A 17348-nucleotide genomic window follows, 5' to 3' on the forward strand; every position below is an offset into this window, starting at 1 on the left:
GTGATATCGGAGAATGAAATGTAAATGCATAGTCTACACGACTGAAAGAGCAAAAAGTGGGACTAAGAGACGAAATCTCCTATGACAGCTTTCAGTATCGAGACGGAGAAAAGAACACAACCCTGCAGACAACAGGTAAATGCCGTTATCACTGTTTTCCATGTTTGTGAGGTAAATGTTTACACAGCTTTTTAAAAATGCCGGGTGCCGGTGTTTGGCATGTGTTTGACCAATCAACATACACTTACGTCTCTGATAGTTCCTATAGTGCTGGTTTAGACCCTACTCTTAAGTAGGAGCTGATTTAGTTCCCCCAAAAGGAGAGTTCCTAGAACTAAAATCGTTCCTAGTTCCTGCGGTGCGAACACGGCAAAATCCGGGTACTTCAGCCAATAGTTCTAGGAACTATGAAAAGGTTCCTCCGGTGTGAAAGGCCCTTAATGTTTGATTACCAACATGCTTTAAAATAATCTTCTTTTTGTGTTTCACACATGAAAGAAACTCATACATGTTTAAAACAACATGAGAGTGAGTAAATGATGACAGAATTTTCATTTTTGGGCGAAGTAAACATGTCAGTGGACACTAGCATAAATTATTTGTTAATAGTTGTTCTTCCTCTCTCATCTTTATCACCTTCTCTCTTTCTGTTTTTCTCAGTCTCCTTATCTTGTCTTTTATCTCTTCCCTTCCCAAAGCTGAGCTTTTCATTTTCATCTGTGTCAGTGAAGAAAGTAAACATAGGGTCAACTGATTTGTTTTATGAATCATTTTCTTAGACAAGTACATTTACTGAAGGCTAATAGGAAAGGCCAAGTAACTAAGTTTATTAAATTCATTCACAATATGTGCACATTCGTAATTAATCCTATGTCTAATATCACAACATTGCATTACATGAATCATGTAAATTATATATTTAAATTCAAAATGGTGAAATTAGACAAATTATTTCTTTTATTTATTTCCATTTAACATTTCTATCGTAAATATCTGTCAAATATTAGGCAGCTCAGATGAGAAGGTCGTTTTTTTTTTTTTTTTGCTATATCCATGCAGCACTAAAGTAGAGTTAATATTAGGGATTAGTATTGATATCACATGACCTCTGCAAGGACTAATCGTAAAAAAAGAAAATATTATTTTAATATAAATATCATATTTTAATAATACATAAATAATAATGAAAATAGGTTGAGTGTTAGGATTTGTGCACAGAGAACATTCATCAGTCATTTCACCTGACTGCAAAGAAAACATATTTGTATGCAAAAAAAGAGCAGTGAAAAAAACGGATGGAAACCAGGGTTATAACATTTCTCATTTTCATTGTTTAGCTTGATGTACTTATTGAAACTAAAACTGAAATAAAAGATAAATAAAATACAGACATTTCAAAAAAGCAAAAACTAATCAAATTGACCCACTAAACTATTATTTTAAATGTAAAACACTAAAATTACACTGTATGGAACTTGATTCAGTCAAAACAAGATAATTAGTGGAGTTTCATGTGGGCAGGTTGATGTGTGTCAGGTGTGTTGACAGGTATGTGTGTATGTAAAGGTGTGTTGACAGGTGTATCTGCTGTTAATGCACTTATTTGTGGAGTTTCCCACAGCACAAGTTATCATTAGGTTTATATCTGCAAAATAAATTTATGTGAGCCACCCTTAAACCAAAAAAAAAAAAAAAAAAAGTCTGATTGTCAACCTGATTGAGTGTAACAGAGAAAGACAAAATAGGCTAATTTTGATCAAATGTTTGTTCTTGGACAAGGTTTAAAAGGACTGTTTTTATTGTCAACTAAAACAGTTTTCTGTAATTGAAGTAAAGATCAAATCAAATAAAATATAAATGTTTGGGGGGGAAAAGTAAAGAAAAGTCCAAGTAAAGAGAATTTTATTTAAAAATTCAGCTAATCAGTTTAGATGCCCCACCCTGAAACTAACACTTTAACCAATTGCTATAAAGTTAAACTTTTCCTGACGCAAACTGAAAGCTATTGTTTATTGTTTGTTCATTGTTTTGAGGAAAACATTAGGCAGGATGTGGTATAAATAGGTTGCTTTTTATAAGTCATATTGCATAAAGTTAGTGGCCAGGTTGACGTGTGTCAGGTGCCTTAAAGGATTAGTTCACTTTCAAATGAAAATCACCCCAAGCTTTACTCACCCTCAATCCATCCCAGGTGTATATGACCTTCTTCTTTCTGATGAACACATTCTGAGAAATATTAATAAATATCCTGAGGCATCCGAGCTTTATAATGGCAGTGAACGATACCGAGTATGAGCTGAAAAAAGTGTCTCCATCCACGTCCATCTTTCATAAACGTGCTCCACACGGCTCCAGGGGGGCTAATATGGGCCTTTTGAAGCAAAGTGATGCGTTTGTGTAAAAAAAAAAATCCATATTTAACAAGTTATGAAGTAAAATATCTAGCTTCCGCCAGACCACCTTCCGTATTCAACTTACAAAGACAGAGTAAACTGGCGTCACGTCAATTACACTTTTTCCGTAACTTGAATAGGGAAGGCGTAGGATGTAGCATGTTTTACATTTTCTTCGTACGTTGAATAGGGAAGGCGGTCTGGCAGAAGCTAGATATTTTACTTCATAACTTGTTAAATATGGATATTTTTTTACACAAACGCATCGCTTCAGAAGGACTTTATTAAGCCCCCGGAGCTGTGTGGAGTACGTTTATGATGGATGGAAGCACTTTCTTCAGCTCATACTTGTTGATCCCGCTCACTGCCATTATAAAGCTTGGATGCATCAGGATATTTATTAATATTTCTCCGATTATGTTCATCAGAAAGAAGAAAAGTTGTATACACCTAGGATGGCTTGAGGGTGAGTAAAGCTTGGGCTAATTTTTATTTGAAAGTGAACTAATCCTTTAACAGGTGTTAGTGTGCGGGTGTGTGTGCTGTTAATGCACTTGTTTGTGTTATTCAGTTAATCAAAAAATAATCACTAGATTATCAAAACCATCATTAGTTGCAGTTTGTAAACTGCATAAATTGCCACTTAATTCCTTAGTTCATCATGTGTAAAAACAACTGGCTTCAAACATTATAAAGGGAATGTCACACTGAACAGATTCACCTCTTAAGTCATCAATCTACATTGTTGGCATTCTCGTCAATGAGTAGAGTGCAATAACCTCGCCATCTGCTGACGGTCCTTTGTGATTATCTGTCTGCAGATACAATCCTATCTATTGAGGTGTTCTGCAAAGGCTCCATGTTTGCCAGCTGTGCAAAGGTGATTCTTTTATTTTTTTCTTGGAAAGCGGCACCAGTGGCTTTTCACAGGCATATCACGGCATTTAAATGATTTCAATGCATAGTTTCACCCACACATAGAAAAAACAAGAGGTTTATGTAACTTTTCACACAGGACAAGTCCTTGCGGCTGTGGAAGATGGATCCGACGAGCGGCCTTGTGCACTGCGTGGCTCAGGGCAGCGGACACTCCAATGCCGTGGGCTCTATCGCCTGCTCCAGGTCAGACCTCAGCCACCGGTCTATCGCTGTACTGTATATATCAGTTAGATAAGCAATATAAATGAACACATGTGCAAAAACACCTGCAGCATGATCGTAGGTCTGTCCTGAAACATCTCTGAAAAGTCTGTCCTGAATGATTGACACACTTTTTACTTAACTGATAAGTAATTGCAAAACCTGGTCATAATAACCAATTTTAATATTGTTCGTGAACTTTTTAGTGTTGCCAAGCTATACTGCTATAATATATACATTTATTATGATCATTTATGCTGCACTGGCTATTTTACAACAACAGCAACGAACATGATCTATCCAATCAGATTTAAAGGGTTAGTTCTCCCAAAAAGGAACATTTACATTTGCTCACCCTCATGTCATCCCCAAAGTACATGACCTTCTTTCTTCAGTTAAACAGAAATGAAGATTTTTAGGTAAATAATCCATCTCTGTGTGTGCATATAATGCCATTGAAAGGGAATCGCTCGGCTGACACATGAAAAACTACATGCAGCAATCGTGACGGTAATCCATACAACCCCAGTGGATAAATGTCAGTGTCTTCTGAAGCCAAACGATTGGTGTTTGTAAGAAAAATACTTTTAACTTTTTTTTAAATTTTTTTTATTGATTTTACTATAAATCATTGCTTCTGGGGTGTTCATGAGAGGGATGTTGTGACGTGTGACATAAGTGTGTCGTGAAGTTCACACGAGAAGTGGCAATATTTTGTGTCTCTGTTACTTCTCACACAAACTTCACTACACACTTAGGGTGTGTTCACACTTGTAGTTCGGTTCTCAGACCAAAAAAATGAAAATTAAACATTTAGTCCTGGTTCACTTGGCGTTCGCAGTGTCTTTTTAACACTGAAAAATATTAGGATTTTTTTTTTTTTTTTTAATATACACACAGCTATCATTCAGAAGGCATTGATTCATCCACTGTGGTCGTATGGATTACCGCTACGATCTCTGCATGTGGTTTTTCAAGCGTCAACCAAGCAGCACCCATCCACTTGCATTATATGAACTCATAGAGATGGATTATTTACCAAAAAAATCTTTGTTTGCGTTGATCTGAAGAAAGAAAGCCATATACATCAGGGATGGCATGAAGGTGAGTAAATGAGGAGACATTTTTGGGTGACTGTCCCTTTAAGAACCACAACTATTCATTTTATAACAGTATACCTGTTTGTAATGTTTCGACACATTTGTCACTTTATATTATGTGAACTTAATGAACTGAAAAGCTAATACTTATTTGCATAGTGTTCTGACTCGTACACCTGTTTCCCTGTTCCTGTATGCAGGTTAAAGAAAGTCTTCCTGGTGTCAGGCAGTCAGGACTGCACTATCAAGGTGTGGGAAGTGCCTGACCCTCTTCCCGCCCTGGGATGTGAACCTGGCTTGATGACGGCACGACTCACAGAGAAAGCTCACGACAAGGTTGGTCTTTGCCCTTGTCACGTTCACTCTCACACAGGAGATGTGTTCACCGAAACTGTCAGGTGAAACGTGGTGCAGAACATGTTTTGACAGCACATGCTGTTTTGACAGCACGTCTTTTTTTTTGACGTTTCTTGTCTGTCCATTGCGTCAAAACAAGGTGTTGAGAGATGAGTAAAATGCACATTCTTGTTGTGTAACCAGAATTTATCATTTTCATCATCATTCATTATCATGTTCAAAATAACAGATTGAAGCTGTTAAAATACAGTCCAGCTTTATAAAAAAAAAAAAATATATATATATATATATACACACACACACACACACACACACACACACACACAGTGCTCAGCGTAAATGAGTACACCCCCTTTGAAAAGTAACATTTTAAACAATATCTCAATGAACACAAAAACAATTTCCAAAATGTTGACAAGACTAAGTTTAATATAACATCTCTTTAACTTATAACATGAAAGTAAGGTTAATAATATAACTTAGAGAACAAAATGTTCAGTTTTACTCAAATTAGGGTGATGCAAAAATGAGTACACCCCACAACAAAAACTACAACATCTAGTACTTTGTATGGCCTCCATGATTTTTAATGACAGCACCAAGTCTTCTAGGCATGGAATGAACAAGTTGGAGACATTTTGCAACATCTATCTTTTTCCATTCTTCAAGAATGACCTCTTTTAGAGACTGGATGCTGGATGGAGAGTGATGCTCAACTTGTCTCTTCAGAATTCCCCATAGGTGTTCGACTGGGTTCATATCAGGAGCCACTGAATCACTTTCACCCTGTTCTTCTTCAGAAATCCAACAGTGGCCTTAGATGTGTTAGGATCATTGTCATGTTGGAAAAGTGCATGACGACCAAGGGCATGGAGTGATGGTAGCATCTTCTCTTTCAGTATAGAGCAGTACATTTTTGAATTCATGATACCATCAATGAAATGCATCTCCCCGACACCAGCAGCACTCATGCAGCCCCACATAAGGACACTGCCACCACCATGTTTCACTGTAGGCACCATGCATTTTTCTTTGTATTCCTCACCTTTGCGACGCCATACAGTTTTGAAGCCATCAGTTCCAAAAACATTTATCTTGATCTCATCACTCCAGAGTATAGAGTCCCAGTAGTCTTCATCTTTGTCAGCATGGGCCCTGGCAAACTCTAGGCGGGCTTTTTTGTGCCTGGGCTTTAGGAGAGGCTTCTTTCGTGGACGGCACCCATGCATGCCATTCCTCTGCAGTGTACGCCGTATTGTGTCACCCCAGTTTAGCTTTCTACTTCTTTAGATAACTGCATTGAACTTGCATGCTGATTTTCTTCAATGCTTCTCATCAGAAGACACTCCTGTCGAGGTGTTAACTTCCGTGGACGACCTGGACGTCTCTGTGAGATGGTTGCAGTTCCATCTTTTTTTAAATTTTTGTACCGCTTTTTCTACAGTATTCTGACTGATAAGTAAAGCTTTGCTGATCTTGTAGCCTTCACCTTTCTGGTGTAAAGAAATTTTCTTTCTCAGGTCTTGTGACATTTCTCTTCCATGTGGTGCCATTGCTGACAGCATGAAATAGGAAGGGGTTTTAATACCCTTTTATAGTCAGCTGTCTGCTGGACACCTGTGTAATGAATAATTAGACTCACCTGTGGTTGAATTCTTGTTAAATTAGACATTTGTAGTCTAAAATTTTGCTTTTCTCCAGAGACTTTCAGTGGGGTGTACTCATTTTTGCATCACCCTAATTTTAGTAAAACTGAACATTTTGTTCTCTAAGTTATATTATTAACCTTACTTTCATGTTATAAGTTAAACAGATGTTATATAAAACTTAGTCTTGTCAACATTTTGGAAATTGCTTTTGTGTTCATTGAGATATTGCTTAAAATGTTATTTTTCAAAGGGAGTGTACTCATTTACGCTGATCACTGTGTGTGTGTGTGTGTGTGTGTATATGTGTATATATATATATATATATATATATATATATATATATATATATATATATATATATATATAAATATAAATATACTAAGCTTCACACATGATTGCCATTTTATGTTCATCATCCCCCCTCTTCTGTTGTCCTGTCTCTTCCTGGAATATTCCTGAAGGATGTGAACAGCGTGACCATCTCTCCCAATGACAAACTGCTGGCCTCTGGCTCCCAGGATCGCACGGCTAAACTCTGGTCCCTGGCTGACATGAGTCTGTTAGGTGTCTTCAGAGGTCATAGTCGAGGTATTTGGTGCATTCAGTTCTCTCCTGTGGACCAGATCCTGGCCACGGCCTCCGCGGACGGCACCATCAAGATCTGGGGCCTTCAAGACTTCAGCTGCCTCAAGGTAAATTTTAGGTTTAAAGAGTTGTTGAGTTTGATATGCGATTTCTATAGAGTGCAACAGTTCCTGACCACTTTTCCAGCAGCCTTGTTTCCAGAAGTATTTTTCACGTTCATTTTTACTATAGAGATTTTTAAAAAAAAGCCATGAACCAAACCAAACAGGCAAATCAAAACATTACAAACTTTTATTTGAAGTAGGGCGTAGGGTGGGACTTGACTTTCTCCATGGGTAATTGTTTGGATGGTTGTATTGTTGTGATTTGCTATTGTTGGATCTCATGTGAATCACAGATTGCCCCGCCTTTATGCCAGTAAATACATCATCAGAGAAGAGAAGAGGAAGGGGAAGTTATTTTAATTAAAGGATTAGTCCACTTTCAAATAAAAATTTCCTGATAATTTACTCACCCTCATGTCATCCAAGATGTCCATGTCCTTCTTTTTTCAGTCGAAAAGAAATTAAGGTTTTTGATAAACATTCCAGGATTATTCTCCTTATAGTGGACTTTAATTGGCCCCAAACGGTTGAAGGTCAAAATTACAGTTTCAGTGCAGCTTAGACACTGCTAAGTGTATTACTGCCCTCCACAGATCAAAGTTTGAACTAATTGTTATATACTTGTATATAAACGTATATAATTTTATTTTTATTTTTTTTAGAAAATGACCGATCGTTTCACTAGATAAGACTCTTATTCCTCGTCTGGTATCGTTTAAAGCCCTTTGAAGCTGCACTGAAACTGTCATTTTGACCATTGAAGTCCACTATAAGGAGAAAAATCCTGGAATGTTTTTATTAAAAACCTTAATTTCTTTTCGACTGAAGAAAGAAAGACATGAACATCTTGGATGACATGGGTGAGTAAATTATCAGGAAGTTTATTTGAAAGTGGACTAATCCTTTAAAGGGCACATAAGTTAAATTTAAAAAAATATCTACATATAAGATATTTTCTATATCTACAATAATTGTCGCGATTCTCTGATTGGTGGAGATTTCTTTCAGAATCATAATGTAGTTTATCACCAGGAATTCTGCTGTTAGACATGATTATTAAAAAATAAGTTGAAATAATGTGGTCTGATGGCTTCAACAAATGCATATACCATCGATTAACAACCTTGTAAGCTCACGGTAGGTCTGTCTTTTAAAGGTTTATAAGTTTTTGTTAAAAATCAATTCCCCTTTGGAGGAAATGAATGGGATTTACTTCCAGAATTCGACTGTTGTGCTCTGTAAGTCTTATCTAGAGAACAGAATATGGCATAGCAACGTTCTGACAACCTAGCATCCTAATGGTGTGTGATGCTGAGCCAATCTGATTATTTAAATATGAAACTGCATTTGCAGCCCAGTATATTTCCTGTTTTTCCAAGCAAAATATTGAAGATGGGACAATGATAAAAACATTGGGGACAGGACTGGATTTTATCCACTTGGGTAGTAAAATGAGCGATCAAGGAAGCCACTGTGGCTCTTTATTTACGCTTAATAAATGATTTGCACTTCAGAGCATGCAGTTGAAACCCAATAAACACGACTGTGGTGTTCTCTTGCGTTCGGGGGATGCCTGAGGTTTAGGAATCAATCGTGTGAGACCGTTCAGGAAGTTAAATATACCCAACTATTTTGATGACAAACACCATAGCTCAGCCATTTCAGAATGACACAACCAACATTTGAGATGCTGTGCAATTAAATTAATCCACTGGTTAGTCCAGTTATCCAATAACAGCATCCTCTGTTGAGTCAAAGTCATGTAAGTTTTTGATGCACATCAAGGGATTTATTCTGTAAATGCCTTATTGTGTAAAACAAAATATCCGCCTCACTGCAAAAAATGCTTTTCTTACTTAGAGTTTTTGTCTCGTTTCCAGTTCAAGTCAAAATTAAGTGAGTTTTTCCTTTAAAACAAGCAAAATTTCAAACTGAAAAAAAGATTATTTTGCTAACTCCATTGGCAGATTATTTTACTTTTTTTAAGGAAAAACTCACTTAATATATTGCCTTTCTTTTTTTTTTTTTCTGAAATCAGGACAATGACTTTTACTTGTCTAGAAAACGCTTCCTGATTTAAGAATTTTTAGATAATTGGACTGGAAACAAGGCAAAAAATCTAAGTAAGAAAAGCATTTTTTGCATTTTGAGAATTTACTTTCATCTTGACATTTCCATCCAGCATTTTTATTTATATTTTTTTATGTGGTATCCTACATAACAATAGCTTGATGGAAACATACCTATTGACGTTCTGTTCAAACAGAAGTTTATAAAGTAGATTCAAATGATTTCTATCTTTTCTTTTCTTTTTTTTTTTTTCTTTTTTATCTCTGCAGACATTTGAGGGACATGATGCCTCTGTGCTAAAGATCATATTTGTCAGCCGAGGAACTCAACTAGTGTCTAGGTAGGTTGTTTACTTCCTCTTACATTTTCTGACTGCGGTCCAAATAGTTCACGTGCACTACTTTCAACTATATAAACTTTCAGTTTCATTTTAATTAGAATGTTTGCACAGATTTTATGTTTATCATTTTTTGCGCTTGTGGTTCATAGATCTGGACTTAGGCCTTTGTGACCCAACTCTATTTCTCTGTCATTTCTCAGTGGTTCTGATGGACTTGTGAAGTTGTGGACAATAAAAACGAACGAGTGTGTGAAAACATTTGATGCTCACCAGGACAAAGTGTGGGCTCTGCATGGCAGCAGCAAAGACGACCTGATGGTGACGGGATCAGCCGATTCCACCATCACGCTGTGGAAGGTCAGTCCACCTCACGCATCTTATCCTATCAGCTTCAGCACAGCAGTGTGGCAAAACACTGTTATGAAACCGAAATGCAAAATTAAACATTGCGAATTGTGTTTCACATACCAAGAGAAATGGCCCATTGTTTTAAACTGTGGCACTGATCATGATGAATGATGAACATGTTCCAGTTCCTTATTTCTGGATTATGTACTGCTGTTCAATACAGTCATGATGATGAAGCTGATATCTCAAGCGTTTTATATTTATCTTCTGTAATGTTACATACATTACCGTTCAAAATATTTTTTTCAAAGAAAGTAATGCTTTTTATTCAGCAAGGATGAGTTAAAGGGTTAGTTCAGCCAAAAATGAAAATTCTGTCATTTATTACTCACCCTCATGTCGTTCTACACCCGTAAGACCTTAGTTCATCTTCAGAACACAAATTAAGATAGAAAGCTACTAAAACGTATTTAAAACAGTTCATGTGACAACAGTGGTTCAACCTGAATATTATGAAGCGACGAGAATACTTTTTGTGCGCCAAAAAAACAAAATAACGACTTTATTCAACAATATCTAGCACTCGTCACTGAACTAAACACTGCTTCATGAAGCTTTGACGCTTTACAAATCTTTTGTTTCGAATCAGTGGTTCAGAGCATGTATCAAACTGTCAGTCACGTGAGCCATTGAAATTGCGAAACACTTATGATGTAATGAAGCCTTGTTTACTGAAATCACGTGACTTTGGCGCTCCGAACCACTGATTCGGAACAATAGATTTGTAAAGCGTCAAAGCTTCATGAAGCAGTGTTTAGTTCAGTGACAAGTGCTAGATGAATAAAGTCATTATTTTGTTTTTTTGGCGCACAAAAAGTATTCTCGTCGCTTTATAATATTAAGGTTGAACCACTGTAGTCACATGAACTGTTTTAAATACGTCTTTAGTAGCTTTCTGGGCATCTGAAAGTCTAAGATAACTTGCTCTCAATGCAGGCCTCACAAGCCATTGGATTTTATCAAAAATATCTTAATTTGTGTTCTGAAGATGAACAAAGGTCTTACTGGTGTGGAACGACATGAGGGTGAGTAATTAATGACAGAAATTTCATTTTTGGGTGAACTAACCCTTTAACTTGATCAAAAGTGAGAGTAAATACATTTAAAATGTTACACGAGATCTCTATTTCAAATAAATGCTGTTTTTTACTTTCTATTCATCAAAGAATCCTAAAAAAATGTGTAACTGTTTCCACAAAAATATTAACTGTTTTTAACATTGATGATAATTATAAATGTTTCTTGAGCATCAAATCATATCAGAATGATTTCTGAAGGATCATGTGACACTGGAGTAATGATGCATCCTTCTGATTTCATTGGACTTGTATTATTATTGATATTATTTGCTACATCAGCAGAAGTCATATCACAGAAAGTTATTACACTGTATTAATTTTAAAAATTGCTTCATGCAAGATGTTTTTTCCCCCTTGTAATAATGTCCTTGCAATTGTGTGCAAAAAGGCCAACAGCACACATAAAAAAAAAAAAATGTAGGCCATGTTTATCATTTACTAATTCAGACCAGAAACAGGATGTTGTCTGATTAACTCGCATACAATTTTTGTAGCCAAATAGGTCAGTAGATTAATAACAGTGTGAGACTGATGGAGTGGATTAACAGTCATATACACATGAAGGGTTTATTGTTTGGGTGTTGAGTCTAGTCATCCTGAGGACGTTGACAAATCGTCCCCTTGGAATTATAAGGTTCTGTCAGACGTTTTTGTCAAAATTGAGTTATTCACGTATTCTTATTCTCTGGCAACTTAATTATGTGATGTTTTTGGTAATGTTGAGTACATATAAGGACTTTTTATTTAGAAAACAAAATGGTTCTATCCTCAAAGTTGAATGGAATGCAAAAACTTTGAAGCTCAATATCGCAAAACTGCTCAGAATGCAGATAAAACCTTATCATTCCAAGGGGACGAAATGTGAATTTGAAAAATTGTTTAATGAGTGCTTATATCACCAGCCTGTAACGTAATGTTACTTTATTATTATTACTGTTGCGTATGAAACAAGTGAATGGAATTTCACAACTGGAGGATTAATTAATACACCATTCTTATATAACGCACATTATGTGGCCAAAACACTGGTCACACCTCCTTATAATTAACAAGCTATTACAGCTGCACCTATTACTATGTTAACACTAGATGCTCCCAAAAACATTTTTACTGCAGCCAGAACAATTCTATATAATGAGTGTAGGTTGGTCATGGTTGTTGTGTATTTGTTTCCATTGTCTATGCTTATTGGCCAAACTATTTTTTTTTTTTTTTTTTTTTTTTGTCTTCCCGTTAGGATGTGACAAAAGTGGAGTTGGCGGAAGAGCAGGCCAAACAAGAAAACCAAGTCCTTAAGTAAGTCACTTGTCTGTTTTATGTAACAAACAAATACAGTCAGCCAGAGGCTAAATGTCATAACATTATGGCAAGCTCCTACCCACTTGCACATAATGCACACAACCTTTTATCGCTTGTCAAATCCCTGTTGTTGAAACAAAACATTGTTTCTTAAACCCCTAAAGCACTTTATATTTTTATCTGATCTGATCCATGCTGGTTCATTCTTGATACATGACAGCTTATACATAAACATTATCACTGATTATATTCTAGACTTGATATGCTTATGTTAATTATAAGTGGAGTTTTCTAACATGAAAGTGATCGATCCAAAAATGAAAATTCTGTCATCAGTTATTCGTCTTCATGTCATTCCAAACCTGCATGATTTTCATTTATCTTCGAAACACAACTGAAGATATTTTTAATGAAACCTAAAATGCTCCATTCTAAGTCCATTCCACCAAAGACTTCTGAATAGACACAATTACTTTGTATGATGATTAACAGCTATCATTTAGGATTTTATTATCAGCAAACGTACAGAGCACATCAGATATGGTCAGCAGAAGATCAAACTTGCTTTCTTGACAAGAGAGCAAAATCTTAAAGGGTTAGTTCACCCAAAAATTAAAATTCTGTCATTAATTACTCACCCTCATGTCGTTTCACACCCGTAAGACCTTCGTTCATCTTCAAAACACATATTGAGATATTTTTGAGATATTAGGCCTCCATTGCCAGCAAGATAATTAACACTTTCAATGCCCAGAAAGCTACTAAAGACATATTTAAAACAGTTCATGTGACTACAGTGGTTCAACCTTAATGTTAAATACTTTTTGTACACCAAAAAAACAAAATAACTATTTTATTCAACAATATCTAGTGATGGGCGATTTCAAAACACTGCTTCATGAAGCTTCAAAGCTTTACAAATCTTTTGTTTCGAATCAGTGGTTCAGAGCGTATATCAAACTGACAAAGTCACGTGATTTCAGTAAACGAGGCTTCGTTACTTCGTTACAAGTGTTTCAAAATTTCAGTGGTTCACCACTGGGGGGCGTGACTTTGGCAGTTTGATACACGCTCCGAACCACTGATTCGAAACAAAAGATTCGTAAAGCTTCGAAGCTTCATGAAGCAGTGTTTTGAAATCGCCCATTACTAGATATTGTTGAATAAAGTCATTATTTTGTTTTTTTGCCGCACAAAAAGTATTCTCGATGCTTCATAACATTAAGGTTGAACCACTGTAGTCACGTGAACTGTTTTAAATACGTCTTTAGTAGCTTTCTGGGCATCTGAAAGTGTTGCTGGCAATGCAGCCCTCACTGAGCCATCGGATTTTATCAAAAATATCTTAATTTCTCTTCCGAAGACAAACGAAGGTCTTACGGGTGTGGAACGACATGAGGGTGAGTAATTAATGACTGAATTTTCATTTTTGGGTGAACTAACCCTTTAAGTGGATGAAAAACATGAGCTGTTGGCACAACTTGCATCTTACGTTTTTCGGATAATCTTTTAACATTTCAAAGTGCATTCAATTCTACACTTTAGATTTTCTTATCCGAGACATTGTTAAAGATTTAATCCCTGCCGCCAAGATGCTTCTCTCGTCCTCTGTCGGTCACGGATCATGGAAGTGAAACTTAAATCTGTCACAGGGGTGGTTGGATTTATTCATATTAAAAATATTTATTAAAAGCTTCTTTCTTTTCACATTTTTATTTACAGCATTATCATAATAGGCTGTATATTAACCTATTTGGAGAGAACCGGTAGGTCAATGTAAAATCAGATATTGAGCACCCCCATACCTCGTCTCATAACACCTGCGAAGATTCGACTGTGAGATTAGTAGTCGAATCAGGCTCCTCCTATCGAAGCATCGAATCGTCAACTATTCGGGGTCACCCCTACTTGAGGGAGAGTACATGATGACAGGATTTTCATTTTTGGATGAACTAACACTTTTGCTTAGATCCTTTGGAAAGTATTGCTGCTTATTATTGTCTGTCATTCGAAAACAAAATCTCCCTTTGAGTGCTCATACTAGATTTTGTGGCGTCTTCACAGGCAGCAGGAACTGTCAAATTTACTTCATGAGAAGAAATACCTGAAGGCTCTGGGTATCGCTATCTCTCTGGATCAACCGCACACTGCCTTACGAGTCATCAGAGGTACTTTCTCTTTTGTTTCTCTGCATCAATGAGTCAACCTGGCTGCTTTACTTTCCGAACGCATTTATTTTAAATGGCCACCCTGATTGTTAGGAATAAAATCAGGTAGATCCACATTTTTTATACTCCTTGATGTTTAATCAGCTGAAATCTGAGACACTCCACCACTTTTATTTAAAACTTCATTGTCTTGTTTTTTTTTTTTTTTTGTAAAAGTAATTGAGCTTTAGTTCCTGAATGTTGTAACTCAAACACTGGCTAATTTCTGATGATGGCTTATGATTGTGTAATATATGATGTTTGGTGTATTATTACTCATTGTCTTGTATTTGATCATTGTTCCTTTAACCACAGCTCTTATTAAATACAATACAACAGGTGTATTCACCAACACTTCTTCAGAAATTCCAGAGTTGCTCTTTGGCTGAACTGGTCAAACCTCAGAAATGCCAAATCCATATTATGTCACTATTATATAAGATTTCTGTTTCTATTTCTATTTCAAATAAATGAAGATCTGATCTTTTAAATATTCTATTCATCCAAAAAACAAATAAAAAAATAAAAATAATCTGTTTCCAACAAAATATTAAGCTGTTTGGATTTAAATGGGCAAATGCTTAAGAGTTTATGACTGGATCATTATTGCTGTGATTATTATGTTTCTAGCATGTTATATGTTTGGCAACAGTTCTTTTAATCATAATTGATAGAGTTTGTAGCTTTTCATTTCTTAAAAGATTAGTTCACTTTCAAATGCTTTACTCACTACTCACCCAAGCTTTACTCACCCTCAAGCCATCCTAGGTGTGTATGACTTTCTTCTTTCTGATGAACACAAGCAGAGAAATATTAATAAATATCCTGATGCATCCGAGCCTTATAATGGCAGTGTATGGGACCAACGAGTATGAGCTAAAGAAAGTGTCTCATCCACATCCATCATAAACGTACTCCACACAGCTGCGGGGGGTTAGTAAAGGCCTTCTGAAGTGAAGTGATGCGTTTGTGTAAAAAAAAAAAAAAATCATTTTTTTTTTTTTTTTTAAAGTTATATTTATGGGCTTTTTGTGCCTTTATTTGGAGAGGACAGTAGAGAGCAAACAGGAAAGCATTGGGCAGAGAGAAGGGGGGCAGCATCAGCAAAGGACCTCAAGATGGGAATCGAACTCAGGTCACCGTGAACGCTTTTGCGCCATATGTCGGCGCACTAACCACTAGGCTATCGGCGCCGACATCCATATTTAACAAGTTATGAACTTATAACTAGCTTCCACCAGACCGCCTTCTGGATTGAACTTACGAAAAAGTGTAAAACTCTCGCAGTTCAAAACGCATATGCTACATCCTACGCCTTCCCTATTCAACTTACGGAAAAGCGTAACTGACGCAACGCCAGTTAGGTTTTTTTTTTTTCTCCATAATTTGAATACGGAAGGCGGTCTGGTGGAAGCTAGATATATTACTTCATAACTTGTTAAATATGGATTTTTTTCTTTTCTTTTTTTTTTTTACACACAAATGCATCGCTTCGCTTCAGAAGGCCTTTATTAACCCCCCGGAGCCGTGTGGAGCACGTTTATGATGGATGGATGTGGATGGAAGCACTTTCTTCAGCTCATACTCGTTGGTCCTATACACTGCCATTATAAAGCTCGGATGCGTCAGGATATTTATTAATATTTCTCCGATTGTGTTCATCAGAAAGAAGAAAGTCATATACACCTAGGATGGCTAGAGGGTGAGTAAAGCTTGGGCTAATTTTCATTTGAAAGTGAACTAATCCTTTATACAAACGTGTAGGAAGACGCATTATGACCATATTCCAGGATGACAGTGTCAAGATTCAGATTGTTGTGATGTTATTTCCATCAAGAGGTGCATCAATTTTTGGTCAAATCTTGTATTGACAATGCAAGAGGTGAGCACTCTGTAAAGTCTCCTCCAGCACATCCCAAACACTTTCAATGAATTTAAGGTCTGGACTCAGAGGAGCCAATTCATGTGTGAAAAAATGATACTTCATGCTTTTTCCCAACCATTCTTTCACAGTTTGAGTCTGATGAATCTTGTCTTTGTCATCCTGGAATATGGCCATGATGCATCTTCCTACATGGTTGTTTAAGAAATAAAAAGCTTCACACTCCATCAATTAGGGTTAGAAGAACTGTTGCCAAACATATAACATGCTAGAAACATAATAATCACTGCAATAATGATCCAGTCATAAACTCTTAAGCATTTGCCTATTAAATCCAAACAGTGACTTCTCACTATGAACTAACAGCTTATTAGCATGCATATTACTAGGATATTGGCTGTTCATTAGTACTTATAAAGCAGATATTAATGCCTAATTCACCCAATACCTAAACTGAACAATTACCTTACTAACTAATAATAAGCAGTAATTGGTAGTTTGAGGCAAACATCATAGTTAATAGTAAGTTAATATTAAGAATTGTACCCTAAACTAAAGTGTGATAATTAATCATGAAGATATGTACTTTAATCTTTAACAGAAATTCGGCAGCAGGAGCATGGACTACAGGAGCTAGAAAAGACCCTCCTGAAACTCCGTCAGGATCAAAAAGGTACACGTCATGTGTTGTTGTAGTGCGCTAGTGCTGGTCATCAGGTTCATTGTGGCTGACCT

The 17348-nt window shown here is 36.4% G+C and overlaps 1 protein-coding gene across 1 annotated transcript in view; it reads left to right on the top strand.

The window, feature by feature from the left end:
• tbl3 (transducin beta like 3) overlaps nt 1-17348 on the top strand; it is a 31797-nt gene that overhangs the window by 9540 nt on the left and 4909 nt on the right. The window contains exons 12-20 of the mRNA XM_051886062.1: nt 3215-3273; nt 3409-3515; nt 4834-4969; nt 7101-7331; nt 9668-9738; nt 9939-10095; nt 12463-12521; nt 14589-14692; nt 17215-17286. Coding sequence (XP_051742022.1) covers nt 3215-3273; nt 3409-3515; nt 4834-4969; nt 7101-7331; nt 9668-9738; nt 9939-10095; nt 12463-12521; nt 14589-14692; nt 17215-17286 — 996 coding nt within the window. The remainder of the gene's footprint in view (nt 1-3214; nt 3274-3408; nt 3516-4833; nt 4970-7100; nt 7332-9667; nt 9739-9938; nt 10096-12462; nt 12522-14588; nt 14693-17214; nt 17287-17348) is intronic.

The sequence above is a fragment of the Ctenopharyngodon idella genome, chromosome 3 (assembly GCF_019924925.1).
Source record: "Ctenopharyngodon idella isolate HZGC_01 chromosome 3, HZGC01, whole genome shotgun sequence".
NCBI classification, from domain to species: domain Eukaryota; kingdom Metazoa; phylum Chordata; class Actinopteri; order Cypriniformes; family Xenocyprididae; genus Ctenopharyngodon; species Ctenopharyngodon idella.